The following is a 23,152-nucleotide window of genomic DNA, read 5'->3' on the forward strand; positions in this document are numbered from 1 at the left end:
GCCACCATTTCTTTCTATTTTTAGTAGAGACAGGGTCTCGAACGCCTGACCTTAAGTGATCCTACTGCCTAAGCCTCCCTGAGTGCTAGGATTACAGGTGTGAGCTACCTCACCTGGCCTAGATTTTTATATGTTGAATCAACCTTGCATTCCTGGGACAAATCCCACTTGATTGTGATGTATAATTCTTTTTAATTTATTTACCTATTTATTTATTTAGGAGACAGGGCCTCCTCCTGTTGCTTAGACTAGAGTATAATTCTTTTCATACATTGTTGGATTTGGTTTGTGAGTTGTTGAGAATTTTTTCATCTGTGTTCATAAGGGATACTGGTCTATAGTTTGTTGGGGGTTTTCTTTGTTTGTTTGTTTGTTTGTTTGTTTTAGTGTCTTTGTCTGGTTTTGTTATCAGGGTAATACTGGCCACATAGAATGAGTTGGAAAGTATTTTCTCTTCAATTTTTCAAGAAGCATTTGTGAAGGATTGCCATTAAATCTTTTTTGAACATTTGATGGAATTCAGCAGTGAAACCCTCTGGTTTTGGGCTTTTCTCTTTGTGGGAAGCTTTTGATTATTAATTCAATCTTTTTGCTTGTTATAGATCTGTTCAGACTTTCATTTCTTCTTAGGTTAGCTTCAGGAGTTTGTTTCTTTCTAGGAATTTGTTTCATCAAGGTTATCTAATTTGTTGGTTTATAGTTGTCTGTAGTATTCCCTTACACAGTAATCCTTTTTACTCCTGTAAGGTCCATGGTGATGTCCCATCCTACATTTCTGATTTGGTAATTGGAATCTTCTCTCTCTCTTTTTCTTAGTCACTTTAGCTCAAGATTTACCAGTTCTGTTTAGCCTAAATCCAAGTTTTTTACCTTAGCATTTTATGGTTCTCGCTGCCCTTGTGACTGACTTCATTTACTTCCACATAGTAATCCTGTTGCCTATTGGCTTAGAGAAGCATAAAACTGGAGGCCTTTGCTCATTCTCAAATTTGAGAATGCACTTCTAGCTCATTTTGTCAACTGTAAAATTGGAGATTCAGTGAGATCTACCGTGCACTGTCAAGCTGAAAGTGCTGGGCAGTGACTGGGCTCCCTCGCTAGCCGAATGATTTCCTCCTGGAAACCATCCTCATAAAATATGAGCTCAAACCTGGAGCCCCAGTGAACTCCTGCACGCTTGTCAGGAGCACCTCACCCCAGGACCTAGTACACAGTGAGTTCTCAGATACTTCCTATAAATGCATGAGAAACAGCTCGTGGGACAGCTTCATTTTTTTCTATAAGCCCATTAAAGTTAATTCAGTTAGTTGTGAGAACAAAAGAAGTACTCTTTTCTTAAAATTAAGGTCTTTTTCTTTCTGTATTTCAAAAGCAGTGGGTGATCATTCCATGGGGAAGAAATCAAAACTAAACACAAAAACCAGAGTACCTACAATCCTGTCAGCCCAGAGATGAGCGCTGTTGGCCCTTGGCTTGGGAGGTGTAAGGAAAAGTCACTTTAGAATGCTATCTGGATTCTCCCATCTGGACCTCTGGAAAGGGTAGCTCCTCCTCCTTCATTTGGGTACACTTTCCCCAGAAACAAAAAACACTCACAGTCTTGAGAGTTGGTTTCCCACCCTGCTGAACATAGGAATCCTTCGGGGAGCTTTTTAAAAACACAGATTCTCAGACATTACCTCAGACCCACTGAATCAGAATCTCTGAGGTAGAGCCCAGGCAGCCAGGATTTGGAACAGCCTGCCAGGTGGTTCTGACCACAGCCAGCAAGGAGGACCTGTGTGCATTGTCTGTGTACCCCAGTCAGGGGGTGGGAGGTTGACTATACGGTGACATGCAGACACCTAGTCCCAACCTGGCTGAGGGATGGAAACTGTGTCTCCAGCTGGAGACATCTGAACTCCCAGCGACATTCCTCCCTTTCCTCCTTTCACCAGGCTGTATAGAACCCTGCAGTGTTCCTGGTTCGGGTCTGAGTCTCAGGGCTGGCTGATTCTAAGCAAGGGTTGTGTGTTGTTGGCCTGGTACCCTCCAGGGAAGTGTGCAGAGCACACGGAGTGTCAGCATTGTTGGGAGGAATTCCAGAAGAGTCCCAGTGGCTGTGCAGCTGTATCCATCTTTTGCACGTTATTCTAAACCTGCATGTCTTATCCTTTTAAAACTGTTACTCATAGGAGAAACGATTTTAGTAGAAGTTTCCTGTCATTTTTACATCATAAGCACCAAAGATGATAAACTCTGGTTATTATCCATGTTTTGTCTCTTTCTTTATTTTTTATTTCCAAATGAGCATTAGTGCTTTGATATTTTTCAAAAATTATGCTATTTCTTTTCTCTGTTTTCCTATAGAGACATGAATCAGGTTCTCGACGCCTATGAAAATAAGCAGCCGTTTTATCTCTACACGGGCAGAGGCCCCTCTTCTGAAGCAATGCACGTGGGTCACCTCATCCCGTTTATCTTCACAAAGTAAGTATCGCATCATACGACTCTTCTCACCTTCATAGTGCATCGAGAATATTACTTACAAACCATGTTAAGAGCTGACAAGACAGCGCTATTAATAGTTCATGTTTGCTGAGCAACCAAGATGTCAGGGAATCAGCACCTTTGTGGCTTCTGGCCACTTTGTGTGTTCCTGGGCTCACTTTAGAGGAATGGAAGTGGTGGCCAGAGCACTGCTTTGGAGTAAGCTGGACCTGTTCCTCTGCTCATCCTACTCCCTATCCGTGTGACCAAGGTCCCCCACTTTTCTGAGCCTAGGTTTCCATATCTGCAAAATGAAAGTGATAATATCGGCTGGGCACAGTGCCTCATGCCTGGAATCCTAGCACTCTGGGAGACTGAGGCAGGAGGATCCCTTGAGCTTAGGAGTTCAAGACCAGCCTGAGCAAGAGGGAGGCCCCGCCTCTACTAAAAATAGAAAAATTAGCTGGGCGTGGTGGTACACACCTGTAGTCCCAGCTACTCGGGAGGCTGAGGCAGGAGGATCACTTGAGCCCAGGAGTTTGAGGTTGCTGTGAGCTAGGCTGACACCGTGGCACTCTAGCCTGGGTAACAGAGTGAGACTCTGTCTCAAAAAAAATAAATAAATAAAATGATAATACCTACCTCATAAAATTGTTGTAAAGCTTCAAAATAAAGTGTGTACCGGGAGGATGGCAGGCCTGGTGTCCGGAGAACCTCTGGTCACCTCCTCTCCCCAGTCTGCTGGGAGCTCTGCCTGGTGCAGGCAGAGGATCACTGCATGAGGGATGCCAGAAATAAGCGTGCTGGGGCAGCAGGTGAGCCATGCAGGAGCAGGAAGGAGAGCTCATGGGGTGCGAGGGGCAAGGGTCACCTGGTGGGGCAGCGTGAGTCAGCAGCAGCCCAAGGAAATTGCCCAGCCTTCTCGTGGACCCAGCAGAAGAGGATGGTTTGCCCCCTGTACCAAGGCCCCATCAACATGAAAAGCCTGCTGCCATCAAAAATAAGGAATAGTTTAGAAGGTAATGTAAATATGTGTCCATGAGAACGTAGGAATGGGCTCCACAGAGAAGACACATGTTATGAAATATGTCCTTTTGTTCCCAGAGTAACCACCAGTGGTCTTTAAACTGAGTAGGACTTCATGAAGGTTCTGAGTGAGGGCATTTCTGACTGAGGAAGCTCTAAAAGTGAAGAGACCTTGTTTTGATGTATCCCTGGTTTATTTAACTAGAAAATTTAGGGATCTTGTCAGATCTGTTCATGCAGGTATGTTTTTACTTAAACAAGATTGCAAGAAAACTGAGAGTACAAAAATTAAGAGTACGTGACATCACCAATGTCTTAGATGGAATCAACCTAGTTGAAAAAAAATCTAAGAACCATATTTAGTGGGTAGGATCTGATGGTTAGCAATTTTGGAGCAATAGCCCAAGAAAAAGCTACAGGAGGAACATCCTGACTGATCGGCAATGGAAGATACATTGGATGAGTTAGTTAAAGATTGTGCTCGGCAGTTGTCTGAGAAAATGAAAACCCAGCATATTCGACATAGCTAGATCTTCCTAACATTCAAGCTTTCCTCGAACGATTGTTACTGCAGTTAAAGCTGCCACAGAAACAGATTGGATGTTCCAGCTGCAGAGAAGCAGGATCCTATCACAGCTCATACGAGGAGCACAAAGGGACCTATTGAAGTCCACTGGTGTGAAGTGGAGTAGGATCACACAGGTCACAAAAGGTCTGAAGGTGTCGCCTCTCCATCTGAGAGCCGACATCCAAAACACCCTGAAGAAGAAGAAAATCCTCAGCAAAGTAAAGAATTGCTTGAAGTGAGCAACTGGTAGCATTTGAGAATTCGTGTATTGAGTTTTTTGGGGAACATCCTACATGGATGGATTATGCATCAGATTTGATTCTCAGAGCACTAACTCATCCCTGCAGTTCTCTTGTTCTCGGTTAGTAGCAGCATGATGCCAGTAGTACCTTTGAGTAGTTTACTACTTAGATTACTGGATAATTATGGTTTCCATATTTGAAAACAGCTCTTTTTTATAATTATTCACTGCTTTTTGTCAATGAAATAGACATCAGAAATCTTGACTCCTAAAATAGCTTTATCACAAATAGTATTACGAAAACAAATGGATAGGTCTGAAATGGACAGTCCTTTGTGGACTCTACCCTTTCCTTCAGGGATTATGTCATATATCACAGGAGAAATTGCCCTACAGTAGTTCATGTTTGCAATTAACTGTTGAAATTAGCCAAAGAAGAGCTATGGGGGGCACTGTTTGTCATCATTGGAGTGGCTGGTGGTGTGGTTTGACAAAATAGGGAAAACAGGAGAAACAGCAAGTGTGAGGTAAAATTAATTACATTTTAGACATGCTTGATAAAAGTTAGAATTCAGGCGGGTAATCGTGTACATGTAGGTCAAGTGCTCAAAGGAAAGATCTGAGCTCTGTATAGTAGATTTGGCAGATGTCAGTTTCTTTGTGATGATTTACACCATGAGAATAGATGAGGTCATCTAACGAGAGAATATAGGAGAAGAGAGGCCCAATAATGTTTATGTTTAATCTATATTTAAGGGGACTACAGAAGAAAAAGCTTTCCTGAGAAAGAATAATGAGGGGAGACTAAAGAAGGTAGTGTCCTCAAAACCAACCAAGGCTTTGCCAAAGGTGATAGCATCATTTCTGAGCAGCAGTTCCCTTACTGGTAAAATGTGACAAACATTCTGCTTTACAAATTGTTCTGCAGGTAAAATGAGATCATGTAAGCAAGATCCTTTTGAAATTGTAAATGTGTTATAGAAATGGAGTATCTCTTGAGTCACTCCAAAAACAAAAATAAAGTGTGTAAAGCAGCTAACACAGAGCCTGGCATACAGGGCCCTGTTAGCCAATGAACGGTAGCAGCACTTATCGCTGTTGACAGCCAGATTCCCCGTGCAGTGAGATTCTGCAGGCGAGGAAGTTTTAACATACGTTGTAAGTAGGAACTGTGTTTCCAGATGCACAGTGGCATTCCAAAGGGGAAATGACACGTCAGCTTTCTTGCCCTGTTTCTTTAGGTGGCTGCAGGATGTGTTTAATGTGCCCTTGGTCATCCAGATGACAGATGATGAGAAGTACCTGTGGAAGGACCTGACCCTGGACCAGGCCTACGGCTATGCCGTGGAGAATGCTAAGGATATCATTGCCTGCGGCTTTGATATCAACAAGACTTTCATCTTCTCTGACCTCGACTACATGGGGTAAGGAAAAGGCACCTGGCTGCCTTTTAAATAAGTAGATGTAGGTGTCAAGTCATTGTGACCCCAGCTAAACCTGAAACATTTGAAATGATCTTAAGGCCTCGTAAACGTTTTTCTTCTCTTATGAAATGTTATGATCTGGCTTATTGGTTTCATTTGCCAATAATTTTGAAAGTGGAAAGCTGTGTATATACATAGAAAGGGTTAAGTAATGTCATTATCTTAGAGACTCAACTATTGCCTTCATAATTATACTTAGAGAAATATAAGATACGCCCTCAGCTATAGCATGATGACACCTCAGATTTTTATCCTCAGTTGCAACAGAAAAGCACTTCTTCATTCTAGTTTCTCTCTAAGGATAGTCAGTCTTGCAGAGTTATGACATTTTTGCCTTTCCGGTGTGCCTTTTTCTTCACAGAGAAAAGACTCACTGGTTACACAATTCCTTCACAGTCTGATATTTTAAATCAGCCATTTAATAGGCCAAAATATTTTATTCTGAAAATCCTGTAAATTTCATCCTGAATGAGTACCAAGAAATGTGTTAGAAAAATGAGACTTTGGTCAACCATCACAAGAAGAAATCTATTTAGCTGATCAAATATTTCCTGAGCTCCTAGGACGTGGTCCCCCCAGTAAGGTGATTCCCCAGGAAGAGTTGATTCGGCAGGTGGAGACTCCATCTTGCTGTACTAAGTGTGGCGCAGGCTGCCTCTGAGCACAGGCCCCCGTGTTCCCTCCCAGTTCCCAGCAAAGCGGGGTGTGATGGGACGCCCAGGTGGGGGTAAGAACAGAGCTTGCCTGTCGCCACTTCCCCAGAGCGTTCCCTTTGTATGGACTGAAAGCTTTATACCCATTGAGAGCAACCGGTGCCCTGATCTGAAATCTAACCTTTCTACCAGCTAGTAAAATAATTAATTTTCTGATTTTACCTACTAGATGTCTTTAAAAATCAGTCTTGTTTCTGCCGTGTGAGTGTAGAGGCACTGTGGCATCCTTGAAGGAAGGGAAACAGATTTGGGTCCAAGTCCTGGCACCTCTGTTTAGTGTCTGTGTCATATCCACGAGAACACAGATGTCATTGTTATTATAATTTTCGTGGCACTTTATTTCCTTGCTCTCACCCCATTTCTTAAAACAACCTCATTCAACTGCTTGAACCTCAGCACAGACATGCCGTGGGTTCTGCTGCTCCTTTTACGGCCAGGCAGCACTGCAGGCGCTGCTCAGCAACTGGTGTCCTTCCGTGCAGCCTCTCCCCACCCCACTGCTCCCATCACATCCCTCATCCCCCACTTGCCAGCTGTCACCTAAAACACGGCTCTGATCTCGCCTCCCACCCGCATGCCCTTCCCTATCCTCCATCATCCCATGACAATGAAAGTCCTCACTCTTCTCTTAGCACACAAGCCCTTTTGTGAGTGGCCCCTGTGTTCCTCTCTGGCGTCACTGCCACCTCCAACTAGGTGGAACAGTTTGCAGTTCCACATCCCTCACCTTTGTACACACTGTGCTCTGCCCAGAGTTCCCGTCCCCTCCCCTGACCCCGCCACCCCCAGCTTGGCTGATTCCTATGCTTTCGTCCAAATGCATGATCAAGTATCACCTTTTCCTGGGAGTTTTCCTTCCCCAAAGTCAGATTTAGATCTTCCTCTCCAATCCCCCAGCACCCGGCCTCACCTGCCACATGTGGTGCAATGTGACGCTCCCCACCGACTAAATGGATAAAACACACAGTTCCTGTATTTGTACTCTCTGTGGTAGGAACCCTCCTGGGCCTGCAGACAGCAGGAGCAAAGCCAAGTTCCTGCCTCACTGAACTTACACATTGGTGGCGAGATAGGAACAAATATCTATAAGTCTATGAATATGATTTAGTGGGTGGATGCATGTTTCTTTACCAACATGGAGTAAAGAGACAATATGTCAACCAAGAGGATCTGTGATATATTTCCTTAGAAAAGCATTTTATGTTTATTTAGTTTTATTTGTTAGAGACAGAGTCTCACTATGTTGCCCAGGTTGGTCTTGAACTCCTAGGGTCTCAAATTCCTGGGCTCAAACAATCCTCTCCTCCCATCTCAACCTCCCAAAGCACTGGGATTACAGGCATGAGCCAATGCTCCTGGCCTATTTTATGTTGAACCTAAAGTTAGGAGAGATGTTTTAAAGGTTAAATCCTGTTTTTGAACTTTACTTAAGAATTTCTGGCTGGGCGTAGTGGTTCATGCCTGTAATCCTAGCATTTTGGGAGGTCTGAGCTCAAGCGATCCTCCTGCCTCGGCCTCCTGAGCAGTTGGGAATACAGGCACATGCCACTGCACCAGGCTACTTTTTCTGTTTTTTTGGAGAGATGAATCTCGCTTGTGCTCAGGCTGATCTTGTATTCCTGGCCTCAAGCGATCCTCCCACCTTGGCCTCCCAAACTGCTAGCTTTATAGGCGTGAGCCACTGTGCCCAACCACTTTTTCTTTCCTGAATTTAACTCAAAATCTATATATTTGGCTTAATAAATCTCCTTCCTTGTTTTTGGGACAATAAAGCCAGCCATCACCCTCTCTTTGTGTAGGAGGGAAGTAGTGAGGCCTCCACAAGGACAGAAGTCACTGTGGGTACCCCTGCATGTTTCTGGCCCCTGCGTGTGGGCCCGGAGAGGCTTTCCTGCCAGGGGCAGTGGGGGATGCCAAGGCACTGGGCTGGGAGTCTGACAACTGTAGGAGTCCAGACCCAGCACTGCCCCACTTGGTCTTGTTCCCTTAGGCATGTCCTTAAATCTCTGAGCCCCCGTTTTCCTGTGAGGGGAGCTGAGTGCTGGCGAGAGGCAGCATAGCAGAGGTTGCCAGTACCCGCCTGGGCTCAGACCCTCACGGCCACCCCTTGTGTGGCATGGGCACAGGAAGAACTCCCTGCCTGCCCAGCTGTGCTCATTGTTATACAGATATGTATTGAGCATCTACTATATGCCAGGCTGGTGCTGGGGACACAGCAGGGAACAAAAACCCGTTACCCCAACAACTGTCCTGAGGTTGTCTTCTGACGGGAAGAGTCAATGAACAATCAGCCAGGTGATGGTGACTCCTGTGGTGACCATCTGCGGTGGCAAGTGTTATGAGGACAGAGGGAGGGGCAGAGGATAAAGGAAGCTCAGGAGGTGAGAGTGCCTGTGCTGTAGGGTTTCTGAGGACTTGCTGAGTTACTGCACATGAGAGCTCCGAGCAGTGCCTGGCCCCTGGGGAGCGCTCAGTGAATGTTGCGGGCTGGCGTCTCCTCCAACTTTAAACTCTGTCTGAGTGTGAAGGGAAGATGCTCGCTGGGGGCACCTGGTCAGTCACCCGTTTGTGGGAAACATTCGGGTGCGTTCACTGTCACCAGTGAGAAGCCTCCATGTGTGGGCACTGACATGGCACTGTCGTGTGGTGGGTCTGTCCCAGCTGTGCCCAGGGTCAGATATCCCTGAGGGGAGGCCCCTTCGTGCTCATAGCACAGCATCTCCACTCGCCGCAGCAGACGGCAAGTAATGCTGTCAAGGTGCTCTGACTCAGAAATACTGTTCAAACACGGCGGAGCTGGAGTCCTGTCACAGTTTGGGGATACTTTAGACTTTCTTTCCTCATTGGGGCTCAGTGCCCCATTGTGCAAGGTGACCCCAGGTGACTGGCATTCCTGTTGCCAAGCTCTAGGATGCGCGGAGTCTTTGCTACAGCCCCTCCCCAGTGGCAGACAGCCGCTTGTCCTTGCTGTGAGCGTTGTCTGTCCTGCTGCTATTCCCTTGGAGGCCGTTCTACCTGCCCTGGCTCCTGTCTCAGCAGGAAGACAAAGTGCACGTCTTTCCAGGTGGTTGTTGTGCTCCTGCTCTTGGGTGTTTTTATTGTGCCTGTGGATGACAGGTGCTGGGATGCTCCTGATGTGTCCCTTCTCCTCACTACACAGTTCCTGCCCTGCCCGGTGCCCCCAGCGCCTGAAACGTAGCTGTCTGCTAAGTGAAAGCCACGTTTCCTCCCGTACTGGCTCTGCTCAACCTGGAGCAGACCTCAGTGCGGTGGCCTTTGCCTCTGCAGCCTCCCGGCCTCCCACTGGCCCCGGCCCAGGCAGCCAGTGCCCCTGCCCTCTGGACACCCCTCTCTCCACTGCCCAAAGACCTTCAGTAGTTCTCCATCCTGTCCCAAAAGTCTAAACTCTTCAAAAGCAGTGAGATGTGAGGAAAGCACAGGCTTTGGGGCAGGTGGGCCTAGGCTCAGATCCCAGCTCCTATATTCACCAAGGCTGTAACTATGACCCTTCACTTCTCTGAGCTCAGCCTTTATCTGTGCAGTGGAGGTGATGCTGCTACTTGAAGGGATCGGGTGTGTTAACGTGTATCCAGCACCTAGTGCGCTCCCGCCACACAAGGCAAACACAGGAAACACTACCTTCCCGCTTTTTGCTTTCTGTTCTTACAGCAGCCAGCACAGGGTAGAGCCTAGAGAAAAAGCTGCTGAACGTAGTAGTCAGAAGGTACAATGTAAGAAGCCACTGGGTTCTGCCCCCTCTCTGTTTGCTTCATCTTCAGCCCAATTCCCTCTGGTAGCAGAATGGCTGCCAAGATCCAGGCCATGCATCCACACCCCTCCTCATCCAGAAGAGAGAGTCAGGTTGCTTGAATCAGCCTTGTGGACTAGCCTTGTTGCTAGGGATGGGGTCAGTCCTGGGCAAACAGCAGGACTGCCCCACAGTGGAGGGGGAGCGGGGGCCAGATGCTGGGAGGACAAGCTGCCCCAAGACAGACCCTCCTCCTCCTCCTGGGGCCCATCGGTTTCTGTCATATACTCATGCAGCAATAGGCAGATAGTCTCCCACGACACGGTATGTCTCAACAGAAAAATTCCCGAGGCTCCAAGCTGGAGCTCTCCAGCACACTGAACTGTTGACTCTGGCAGAGTTTAACTATTTTGTGCGAGCCACTGGTCTCTGAATCTGGTTGTGTTCTGGCCTCATTTGCACGTCTGTTTCACATTGGTTTCACACTGATTTCCACCTTTCCCAGTCAGCTCCACAGGTAAAGGTGTGTCTGCTTTGCCTGCTGCAGGTATCTTTGCCTACAGGTGGCTTCTTCACACCTTCTTGGTACTCACACCTTCTTGACCACAATATGGTCCCCAGGCTGCATCTGTGGCCCAGTGTCTGGCCCGTGCTACACCTTGTTGACATCCAATTTTAACTGCTGTGACTTTGCCCTCCGTGGAAGGCCACTTCCAGTTTGGGGTTTGATTCTAGTTGTCTTTGCAGGGCGAGCCCAGGCTTCTACAAGAACGTGGTGAAGATTCAGAAGCACGTTACCTTCAACCAAGTGAAAGGCATTTTCGGCTTCACCGACAGTGACTGCATCGGTAAGGGGCTGCTGCTGCCTGTGGACCCCACCCCACTCCTGCCAAAACAGGAGCTGAGTTCAGGAGGAGACAAACACCTGGGTTAAAGTATCTCTGAGATGTTAGCATTTGCAATTGTCTCTTAAAATAGGACCCCCCAGACGTGGGTTTTCCCTGGAACAAAGTCCATTGAGCCACTTTTCTGAGCTGTGTGAAGCTGTACTTCAGGATACAAGTCTGTCCTCAATCATCTGTTTTAAGGTTTAGAAGAAAGAAAAATATAAGGACAACTTTGGAGTTGCTACATCTCTAGTGGGACCCATGAGTGTGGAGCAGCCGTGGGTGGAGCCCAGGGATGATACAGGACAGCTGGGTCTGCCCCTCACTCGCAAGGGAGCCTGCAAGTCTTTGTCTTCCTGGGCCTCGGTTTCCCCACCTATAAAATGAAGGGCTTAACTGGAGGCCTCTGGAGCCCTTCCTGGCCCTCCCTCCCTCTCCCCCCGTGGTCTGCCTCCAGCTGGTGTGCACAGTTTACCCCTGTGTGCACACATTTATGCCCTCCCCATGGGTGTCCATGTCTTCCAGGTGCATTGGCCTTGTGGGCTTTTGTCTCCTGGAGACCTGTGGCTGGGCCTTGGGCCCCCGCCTCCGCTTCACTTCCTGTGCGCGGCCCCAGGCCTAGCCGGCCTTCAGTGAAGCTGCCAGCCAAGACGGCTCCCCAAGATACGCCTCTGGGACTCTCTGAGGGGAGAGTTTGCCCTGCTTTCAGGGGGCACATTCCAGGGGCCTGTCAGCGAGGGCCTTGCAAGGATGAGTATGGAGAGAAACGCCACAGAGAGCACTTATTGGGAGACTTTTCACAGAAGCAAAACCCTTTTCTTTGATGTTTCAGTCAGACTCATTCCTGACAATTGGGACATAAACCCTGTGGCTTTTGAAAGGGATTTTTATCCTTGGAATCCTGGCACCTGGTAGGACGCTACCACAGGGCAGGCTGTGATGAGCGAGGCAGCAGTACTTGATGAAGAGCTGCACACACTTTGCTTCCCAGAGACCCACGTGTGAATCCTGCCTCAGCCACTTTCTTGCTATGTACAGGCCTTGGCCGGCCACGTGGGCAATCTGAGCCCAAATGTGCACACTTTGTAAACGCTGGGCCCCCTCCACAGAGCTGTGAGGAGGAGCTGAGCTCGGGAAAGGCCGCAGGCAGAGCCTGGCACTTTACCTGGGGAGTGGCCGCCACTGCTTTGTGCTTTTAACGATGGTGCTGGCAGCAATGGCGGCCGCCCTCTTAGTCTACCCAGAGAAATGGGGCGTCTCGTTCTGAAATGGGCAGTGATTACATCAGCAACACCCAAAATACTGGAAACTGCTTTATATGCCAAAGTATTCATCATAATTTATGATAATTAAAGATAGAGAACAACCTAAATGCCCAATAATTAGAGAATGGTGAAGTAATGTGATACATTAACAGAATGGACTATATCTAATAACAAGGTGGGGAAACGCTACAAAGTGAAAAGGCAAGGGAAATACTAAATATAGTACTATCACAACTGAAATGCATCGAGTAAAATATAACAAAAATGGATAAAAGGACATTAATTGGGACTATAGTTTTTTTCTTCTTTCTACTTTTCTGCATTTTTGAGGTTTTCTTTATTGACTATTTTATAATGGGGAGAAAACCTATTTTTGTTCGTACCTTTATTAGTTAACCAGAAAAGGGATTGGTCTCATGTGTAAAATGTTCTTTTCTTGCTTTCAGGGAAGATCAGTTTTCCTGCCATCCAAGCTGCTCCCTCCTTCAGCAGCTCATTCCCACAGATCTTCGGAGACAGGACGGACATCCAGTGCCTTATCCCATGTGCCATTGACCAGGTCAGCAGGCAGAACCGGGTCTGGGAGTCTGGGGTGCTGGCAGCAGGTTCCTCATGCTCTTCAGTGGGGCGAGGAGCCGTTGAACGATATTAGGGAAAGAGGGAGGCGGTTTCTGGAAACTGCGTGGAAGCTTGAGTGTCTTCTGTGAAGATCCTCTGGGGGCTGCTGGTTGGCCAGAAGCCGGCCATTTGACCAGCTGCCCTCATCAGACCCCTCTCTCCCCACAGGACCCTTACTTTAGAATGACTAGGGACGTCGCCCCCAGGATCAGCTATCCTAAACCAGCCCTGCTGCACTCGACCTTCTTCCCCGCCCTACAGGGCGCCCAGACCAAAATGAGTGCCAGTGACCCCAACTCCTCCATCTTCCTCATCGACACCGCCAAGCAGATCAAGACCAAGGTGAGCAGTGCCCTGGGCAAAGCGTGACCAATGAGAGCAGAAACACGCCTGGGGACACCCCCCCACTTGCTCAGTGCTTTGGGCGTCAGCTGTCATAGCAACGCTGAATTCCAGGGCTGCCAGCTGTGTGCCCTGCATTCCTGCAGGCAGCCTGTCCCTGTTCCAGACACCAGGTGCATTTGTTTTGTTTGTGTCCCTTCATCTAGGTAAAATTCTGAATTTTTTTCCTGCCTTTCTTACTAACACTCTGTTCTAGAAGCAAAGTCAAGGCAGTTTGCTTGACGTTATAATCAGCGTGGATATTATTAAACGTAGAAAAGATTTTCATGTGTTTCTGAGCAGTCTGTGTCCCAGGTGCTGGGCCAGGTGCCTTAGTTATGTTTTCTCTTCTTAATTCTCTCTGGGAGCTGGCAGTGCTGCTCCTTCAAAGATAGAGAAGTGCGGCGCAGAGGGGATCACCCACCGGACCAGCTGTCTCGCCCCAGAAAGGAGCACCGTTGCTAAGCGGGGCTCAGGGGCTGATTTTCTCCCACAGACATTCTCACTGAGGGACACAGAATTGGGAAATGTCCTTCAACAGGGCGGTCCTGCCAGCCCTGGGAGTGCTGCATGCAGCAGGCACTCGGCAAATATTTGTCAAGTTACCAGAGAAACTAGAGATAGAACTTAGTTTGAGCTTCCTTATTTTTCAGGGCCCCAGACTATTGGTAAGTTCTGAACTGCCAGTATACATGTAATCCCTTCACTATTACGCAAAGTCATTCCCTTGGAAACAAGCATATGTCTGCGGGCTGAGTGATTGCAGAGGAGTGATGGGAACTGCATGTTAGGCGTGTAATGCAACCGTCTGAATCACTACCAGGCCCCTAACCCTTCTGGAAAGTCCCAAGCAGGTTCTGGTTAACAATGGGGAAAACCTTCATATCAAAACCTTCCTTTAGAAAATGACCTCCTCCTCCAGCTCTCCCCCTCAGCTGGAAGCTGGTGTAATTGGGACTTTTTCTTTCCCTTTCACTTCTAGGTGAAACTTCCAGAGCACGGAGTGCAGGGGAAGGGGAGGGAAAGGCCAGAGAGAAGTCACCTGTTTTGTTTTTGAGAAGTTGTTTTGTTTTTGCTTTTGAGAAGTTGTTCTGAAATAATTGCATATGACTCTGGAGCATTTTTCATCCACTTAGAGACCAGCAAAGACCTGGAGGGCTGGGTGAGCAGTGAACAGGAGCTAGGAACCACACAGGCAGACAAAGGGTCACCAGGCCCACCAGCAGCCCATAGGGAAGGATGAGGCCAGGCCCGGCCCTCGTTCTAGATCCTCTGCCCAACCACAGCTCCAGAATCAGAGTCTCCTTGCTGGAAGAGAGGGAGGGTATGTGCTCAAGCCTCCTCCCAAAAATAGCAGAAGCAGTGCAGTGATGCAGCCAGCTGTGCTGTGTGAGCACCTGCCACGTGCACGCCGTGTGGTCCAGCTGAATCCTAACAGCCTCCCTAGCAGGCTCAGAGGTCCGGCAGCCTTCTTACGTCCACACAGCTGGGAAGCAATAGGGCCAGGATGGGAACCTGGGTGCCCCTGGACTGCAGAGCCCCTGTTGTGTGGGTTCTAAGATAACAGGGCAATCCGTTCTTTCCCCTCTTATCTCTACATGGAACACTTGTGTGACCAGGTGTATCAGAATTTTTCCCCATACCAAGCAATTCTCCAGTGGACACCAACTGGGTATCCTATAATTCAACTGAACTCTAATGCTGTCTACCTGGAGGTAGTGTCAGATCCCACAAGCTGAAGGCTCAGTCCCAGCAGACTGCCCCTACTTCACATGCCCATTAACAGTCCAGGCCACCTGTTCTTCTCACCGGCAGGCTACAAACCAGGGTTCCCATGATCCTCTCTTTGGGTCTGATTAATTTTCTAGGCTCACAGCACTCACAGAAACACATTCATTGGTTTATTATCGTGGCTATTATAAGGGACACAGATGAGCAGCCAGATGAAGAGATGGGTAGGGCAGGGCATGGGTGCAGCACAGGGCATCGTGCCATCTCTGGGCACATCACTCTCCCCCAAAGCTCAGTAAATCTCTTCGTCCAAGAGTTTTTACTGAGCTCAGTCTCCAGCCGCCTGTTCCTCTTGCCTTTCCCAGGAACTGGTGGGTGGGGCTGAAAGTTCTGACCCCCAAATCCTCTAATCACTCGGTCTTTCTGGTGACTGACCCCATCCTGAGGCCTTCTGGGGGCCCACCCTAGGCCACCTCATTCGCATAATCTCGGGTGTGATCAAAAGACTAAAAAGATGTTCCTATCACTCAAGAAATTTTCTAGGAGCCAGGTATTATAACAAAATGTGCTCCTATCACCCTTCTCACTATTACAAGAGATTTGGGAGCTCTGTGTCAGCAGCAAAGACCAAACATATTTCACATTGTACCACAGGCCACTGCTCTCCAGGTGTCCCTGTGACGTGGGAGCAGTCGTTCTGGCTTCACAGACTGCCGTGGGTCTTCCCTGAGATCACCTGTGAAAAGTGTGAAGTGCGGTGTGCCACCCTAATGTAAGGTTTGAGTTCGGTGAACAGCTGGACAGTGTAGTACTGTATGAGCAGAAACATGGCCCTCCTGGGCTGTCACGGGACCCTGCCAGAGCCCACAGAGTCAGCCAGCACCTTTCACAGGCAGCCCTCTTAAGTAGGATCTTACGGCCAGGTGCAGTGGCTTACCTGTAACCCCACATTTGGGAGGCCAACAAGGGAGGATCGCTTAAGGCTGGGAGTTCGAGACCAGCCTAAGCAAGAGTGAGACCCCATCTCTACAAAAAATAGAGAAATTAGCCGGGCATGGTGGTGCGCCTGTGGTCCCAGCCACTCAGGAAGCTGAGGCAGGAGAATTGCTTGAGTCCAGGAGTTGGAGGTTGCAGTGAGTTATGATCACACCACACACTCTAGCCAGGGCAACAGAGTGAGACTCTGTCTCAAAATTAAAAATAAATGAATGCATGAATGAATGAGGAATCTCTTCTACAGGACAAGGACAGATATCCATGACAGATGTTGCCAGCCTGGCCACCTAGCCGTGAGTTCCCACAGCAGGCCTTGGGCTCCAGGTCAGCAGCCGCAGCTCACTGGCTCTAAGAGCTTGGTGGTTGAATCAGGGCTCTGCTCCTCAGCCCAGGCTTCTGCTTGGCATTGTTTCCTGTCACACAGAGACACAGTGTTCACCCGCGTCTATCATCTTAGATCCTGGTGGCAGCATTCTGGGCCCTGCCACCAGGACTGTTCTCCACCTCATCCCAAACCCACTTTCCTAAGTCAGGCCTGACACGCTATTCCCCCAGCATTACTAAGGACTGGCCAGATGTGGCAGACCTAAGCCACTCACAGTTCTTCAGCACCATCCGGAAGCCAGGGGTTCTAGGAAGAATCAGCCCAGGCCCAACACTCCCTGTCACATGCAGCAGGTTCTCGACACTCTGGGTCTGGTTTTCCTCACCTGTAAGGCAGATAAAGCAGTAACAGAGGTCTTTGGGTTGCTGGGGATAAAATGTTTGTAGTAATCCTAACAGCGCCCCCGTATGGCACACCTGCTGGGTACCCACCGTAGGACAAGGGGCTTCACCCAGGGAGGGATAATGTGCGGGTACTGAGCAGTGCCTGTGCATCCTGAAAAACATGCAGCAGACGTGAGTTTCCTTGTTCTCTCCGATAAAGGGCTGGGAACTGCCCTTGGAGCCTGGGAGACTGTTTCTAGACTTTCTTCCTGACATTGGAGCTTCTTTTCCAAGGCCCAGCAGGGGGCGGGGGGTGTTGGGGCTGCCACACAACCAGTGACTCCACCAGGCACTTCCACCCTAGGAGAGTCCAGTACTAGTTGATTTTTTCTTCTTCCTGTTGATTTGGTATTTTCTGTAGTTTTCATGGTTTGCGTAAAGAGAAGGCGAACTTTCGTTTGTTCCCGTTATTCTTTTAGCTTCCCTGACGCACCCACCAGCCGGCCACGTTGTGCCAACTCCCCTTGTGCAAGGCCCTGCCCGGGCCTCTTGAGCAACTTGTACTTTCCCAGAGTAGCCTCTTGGCAACACCCCTCCAAAAAGGAAACGGGCTCCTTCAGCCCTCACTTGTTCACAGTGACCTTTGCCCCTAACACCCATCTGCTGCTTCTAGATGATCCCAAATCATCCAGTTAGTAATCTGCTCTGGAATTCTTCTGGAGAGACTTACTAAACGTAGCAACTTGGAATTTATTGACTCTTCCCACCCTTTTTTACCATTTAAAAAAAAGAATTTAGTATGACATTTGTACATAGTAGGTTTCTCAAATACTCATTGAAAGAATGGTGAAGGGATTTTGTCTGTCCTTCCTGGCTTTTATTTTCCCCACCTCTTGACCCTAATTACTCCAGGATTATCAAGTTTATCTTCCGTGATTCCTAAAACCATTTTGTTAGTTTCTGAGTTTTTCTTTGGCTCCCAAAAGTTTGCCTGTTTGTCAGTGGAGGCCTGCCCGCAGGCCCTGCCCGATGCCTCACTCCTCGCGGGTTTTGCTTCCCTCATTAGCCTCATCCTGTGTCTCCTTGTTCTCATATCCACAGTGGAGAAGGCAGAAGTCCAGCTGGGGTTGGGTCCTGCTTTTGTGTACCCTGTCAATCCAGCACCCCGGTCCCAAGGAGCAGGTACCCTTCCTGGCCATCCTTTACTCTGAACACGAATTTTACTCATCCTATTTTGAAGCTCATCATCGGAGAATACTTAGGACATTGCCCCAGAATTTCAGCCCAGTTAGTGCTTTGGTCTTCCCGACTCCATTCTCATGTGTCTCTGAAGAGAGGGGGCTTCAAAGCCCATTTCTCCTCCCCACCCCTCCGTTCTCTGCAGGAAGGAACCGTGTGGGGCCTTCTTGCCGGCTGTGGGCCTCCTCCTGCCTCTGGTTCAGAATGTGGCAGCACTCACTGACCTGACTTCCCCACCTGGACTCCCGGCCAGTTTCCAGGCGCAGGACAGGCAGGACTGACGAGCGTTTCTGTGTCCTCTTCTGGCGCAGGTCAATAAGCATGCGTTTTCTGGAGGGAGAGACACCATCGAGGAGCACAGGCAGTTTGGGGGCAACTGTGATGTGGACGTATCTTTCATGTACCTGACCTTCTTCCTCGAGGATGACGACAAGCTTGAGCAGATCAGGAAGGTGAGATGGAGCCCTGAGGGCCTGGGCAGCCCCAGCCTCTGACACCCCGCCCCCCACTCACACACGGGGCCTGGAGGCCCCCAGGCTGGGCACTAACAGGGTGCCTGGAGCTTCCTCAGTGTCTGGGCCTTAGGAACAGGTGCTCAACTGAAACGAGATGAAAACTGAGTAGGGTCACTCATGTTTTTTAATCATATGCCGAAAAACCTCATGAACAAATCACAAAAGAGAAAATACAAATTTCTATTTATTTAGTAGCCACACAAAAAGATTTCATCTTACTAGTCATCAGAGAAATGTAAGTTAACACCTTCAAAGTTAGAACAATTTACCTATGGAATAAGCAGGGGTTTTTGTGTTGCTGTTGACCGTGTTTTCAATGATCGCAAACCAGATGCTGCAGGTCACACCCACATGACTGGAGCATTTGCTGGCGCAGCCTCAGTGAGCAGTTTGGCCATGAGTGCAAAGAGCCCAAAACATGTTCATAGCCTTTGCCTCAGGTATTCCAATTCTTGGAATTTTTTCCAAGGAAATAATCCTGAATAAGCAAAAGCTTTTGGTGGGTGTGGTGGCTCATGCCTATCATCCTAGCACTTTCGGAGAGGCCAGAGGATCACTTGAGACCAGGAGTTCCAGACCAGCCTGAGCAGGAGCAAGACCCTAGTCTGTATAAAAAAGTAGAAAATTAGCCGGGCGTGGTGGTGTGTACCTTTCGTAGTCCCAGCCACTCAGGAGGCTGACATGGGAGAATCACTTGAGCCCAGGAGTTTGAGGTTGCAGTGAGCTATGATGAGGCCACTGCACTTGAGCCTGGGTGACAGAGTAAGACCTGGTCTCAAAAAAAAAAAAAAGGCCGGGCACTGTGGCTCATGCCTGTAATCCTAGCACTCTGGAAGGCCAAGGGGGGAGGATCGTTTGAGGTTGAGAGTTCAAGACCACCCTGAGCAAGAGCGAGACCCTGTCTCTACTAAAAATAGAAAGAAATTAGCTGGACAACTAAAAATATATAGAAAAAATTAGCTGGGCATGGTGGCACATCCCTGTAGTCCCAGCTACATTGGAGGCTGAGGCAGAAGGATTGTTTGAGGCCGGGTGCAGTGGCTCACGCCTATAATCTTACCACTCTGGGAGGCCGAGGCAGGAGGATTGCTCGAGGTCAGGAGTTCGAGACCAGCCTGAGCAAGAGTGAGACCCCCGTCTCTACTAAAAGTAGAAAGAAATGATCTGGACAGCTAAAAATATATATAGAAAAAAATTAGCCGGGCATGGTGGCCCATGCCTGTAGTCCCAGCTACTCGGGAGGCTGAGGCAGAAGGATCGCTTGAGCCCAGGAGTTTGAGGTTGCTGTGAGCTAGACCGATGCCATGGCACTCTAGCCCAGGCAACAGAGCAAGATTCTGTCTCAAAAAAAGAAAAAAAAAAGACGAGAGAAGAAAAAGCTTTCCACGTAAAGATGTTCAAAATGATAATAGCAAAAAGTTCAAAACAGACTCGGTACAACAGAGGAAACATTAAATAAGAATTGTTACTGGTGCTCGCTTCGGCAGCACGTATGCTACAATCGGAACGATACAGAGAAGAGGAGCGTGGCCCCTGCGCAAGGATGACACGCAAATTCATGAAGCGTTCCGTATTTTAATGCAGCTTAAATCTAAAAAACAAAAGAATTGTTATGAGATGGATTACTGTGCAGGCGTTAACTATTTTGAGTTTTAATGACATAGGAAAATATGCCTACGACAGTGAGTAACGGATACCAAATTGAAATGCTGTGAGAGATCAACTATGTTTAAATAAAACACACAGGGAAGAAAATCTAAAAGAAAATGTGAAATGTTAACTGCTCATCAACCTCTGAGTATTGGAAATGAGGGTGATTCTTTCTTTACCTTGCTGATTGTTTGTGGTTTGGGTACTTCATTAAGTTTGTTTGATGAGCATTTGTTACAATCAGGGGAAAAAAATCAGAGATTTTATAGAAGCCAATAAGGCTGACAGGATGATGGTTTGTTTGGTGTGCTCGCAGCATGGGTGGGGCGGGGATGGGCTCCCCAAGGGCAAGCATTAGCTGCTAATCAGAGCCAGGTTTCTAGTCATTTTATGAAGAGTGTAAGGTACGGGTTATTGTCACAAAAACAAAAGATAAGGTACTGCGGACTGAGCTGGTGCCCAGAGGTGGGAGGGAGCGGCCATCTCTCACCCTTTCTGTCCCCTCCGCAGGATTACACCAGTGGAGCCATGCTCACCGGCGAGCTCAAGAAGACGCTCATTGAGGTTCTGCAGCCCTTGATCGCCGAGCACCAGGCCCGGCGCAAGGAGGTCACAGACGAGATAGTGAAAGAGTTCATGACTCCCCGGAAGCTGTCCTTCGACTTTCAGTAACGCTAAAGTCTATGCATATAAAGAGATGTGATGTATCAGTAATCCCAGCCCAATCCAAGCACCGCTACCTATAGACTTCTGTCACATGGTAATTACTGGGCCTGATGTCTCCAACCCCCCTGAGTATTCTCAATACTGTTTCTTCCTGTGACTTTCATCACTTCTGTCTCTTGTGGGCAAGACACTGTGGGGCGATGGGGTGCTGGCTAACCTTGCATGGTCAGATCAAGAATCCAGCTGGAGTCTTCTCCCACAAAGCAAGCCCGGGAGTGGAGCCCATGCCTGGAAGTCCCCTGGCCAACCGGCTGTGACCCACTTAGGACTGTCCATTTGAAAACATCCCAGGCTTCCAACTGTACTCTTAAAATCTATGCCACGGAAAACTATGTATTGTATGTATGCATATATGGAATCAAAATGTCATTATTGTAAAGCTAAAATGTGTTTTAAAAAAATGATATAGGGAAGTTTAGTGAGCACAAGACATATTTCAGCTCATGCCAAAAAAAAAATCAATAACTAAGAGCTTTGCTAAACATTTAACTAAGAAACCACCCAGCTTTAAAAGCTACTTTTACCATCGAATATTGGACAGAATTGGGCAGTTTTTATTAAATTGAGACTTGTGGGTGACACTTTTCAGTTTACTTACTAAACTCCAGACCATGCATGTATTCCACTCCAGAAATCATGCTATTTCCTTTAGCATACTAATTTTTTGCCCACCAAATAATCCTCAACACTCCATCCTGCAGAAACCAGAGGTGGTTTTACCCCTGACTGTGTTAGATGCTGAGGAGAGACTGTGTCCTTTGCTTTGACACTGACTGGAGCAGAAGTCAGCAGAGCAGTGCCCTGGCCATGTCTGGCCGTGTCCCGGGCAGTGGACGTAGCCAGAAAAGCACGGCGTAAGCCCTTGAGGCCGCCTCGGGTGTCTGTGGGCGGGCTGCCTGGACTCACAAACCACAGGCAGGCTTGGAAAAGCAAAGCCACATCTCAGGGAAAGCCCTTGGTTGACATGTCTGGGCCTCCTCTTGACGGCTTTGCCCGTTGGAGTAAATAAACTTCCTTTGCTCCTGCCTGCCCGCATGGCTGTGCTCTGTCTGGGAGGTCTGAGGAGGGGGCAGAGGCCCCTCGGTGAATGGCCTTAAGTCTGCTGGGGTCACATCTGGCAGTGAAAACGCACCATCTTGGAAACCACGCAGCGCTGAAATGCAGGCTCCCAGGAGTCAGCCCGGGCTGCAGTTGCTGCTGCTGGGAAGTGGCCCCAACAGCACCCACCCACGGCCTCTCGCACCTCACTTGCTGTTTCCAGCAGCCTGGTGAAGGTGGACAGATGATGTCCTCATTTGTGGAACAGGGGGCCAGCCACGGGGTGCTCAGGCAGTGCTGTGTAGTGACTGGGGGCCAGGCCCCGTTCCTGTGCGGCCCAGGGCTCACTCTACCCGCCCATCCTCGTTTTACAAGTGGGGAAACTAAGGCTTGGGATAGGGGAACATGACTTGTCCAAAGCCACATGTGACCTTGTGACTTTGTGACAGAGTGGATCTGTCCTGACTCTTGGTGTTCCTGTCTCCACACACACGGGGATTGTTTTACAATCGATGGAACTGAGGTTCCCACTCTGCGAGGCTGGAGCCCTGAGTTCCAGTCTCCACCTGAGTGCCAGTGTGCGGCGTGACCTCACCCGGGCCTCCTCTTCCCAGCCTCCATTCCGCCTGGGCCTCCCAGGCCCCAGCCCCTGCCTGCCGGATGGTGCAGCTCATGAGCCAGGTTGCCCTGGCAACTAATGGGACTTTGTGTGGCTCCCTTGTGCCCAAGCCACAGGTGCAAGTATGTGGATAAGGTAAGGGCCGACGTGCGAGGTCCCCAGGGTGGGAGAGCTGCTGCTGCCAGTGACAGACCAGCCAGAGCATCTATTGGCAGGGCTTGGGCGGGGCCCTGGGCAGCGAGGAACACACCACACAGCCCCTCCCTCCCCAGCTATGTGGCCTTGGCCAAGTCACTTAACCTCGCGGGGCCTCCCTTTCCCCCCCTGGTGTGTGGGGCCTGGGGGAGCACCCTGGGGCAGCGGTCGGGCGCCTGGTCAGGACAGAGGAGAGCCGCAGGGCTCCTGTGCCGCCTCCACATTGTGCTCAAAATCAGTGGTTTCTTGAAGTTTCCTGAGAAAGAGCTCGTCTGGATTAGGAGGGACAGGTGCAGTGGCCCAGCAGGTGTTTGGCCTCTGTGGTGCGGGCAGTG

General features: G+C 48.9%; 1 protein-coding gene, 1 non-coding gene and 1 pseudogene across 3 annotated transcripts in view; all 3 read left to right on the top strand.

Annotated features, from left to right (window-relative positions):
• WARS1 (tryptophanyl-tRNA synthetase 1) overlaps positions 1-21,992 on the top strand; it is a 39,422-nt gene extending 17,430 nt beyond the window's left edge. For both annotated transcript variants that reach the window (XM_045560655.1, XM_045560646.1), the window contains exons 5-11: positions 2,350-2,469; positions 5,546-5,728; positions 10,997-11,097; positions 12,848-12,960; positions 13,188-13,361; positions 18,386-18,526; positions 20,750-21,992. In XM_045560655.1, coding sequence (XP_045416611.1) covers positions 2,350-2,469; positions 5,546-5,728; positions 10,997-11,097; positions 12,848-12,960; positions 13,188-13,361; positions 18,386-18,526; positions 20,750-20,911 — 994 coding nt within the window. In that variant the 3' untranslated portion in view covers positions 20,912-21,992. The remainder of the gene's footprint in view (positions 1-2,349; positions 2,470-5,545; positions 5,729-10,996; positions 11,098-12,847; positions 12,961-13,187; positions 13,362-18,385; positions 18,527-20,749) is intronic.
• On the top strand, positions 2,658-4,926 carry LOC123623235 (annotated as a pseudogene).
• Positions 20,061-20,167, top strand: LOC123631133. The gene has a single exon (XR_006733006.1). It is a non-coding gene; the product is annotated as a U6 spliceosomal RNA (small nuclear RNA).
• Positions 21,993-23,152: the final 1,160 nt, after the last annotated feature.

This window comes from Lemur catta, chromosome 1 (assembly GCF_020740605.2).
Source record: "Lemur catta isolate mLemCat1 chromosome 1, mLemCat1.pri, whole genome shotgun sequence".
Taxonomy (NCBI): Eukaryota; Metazoa; Chordata; class Mammalia; order Primates; family Lemuridae; genus Lemur; species Lemur catta.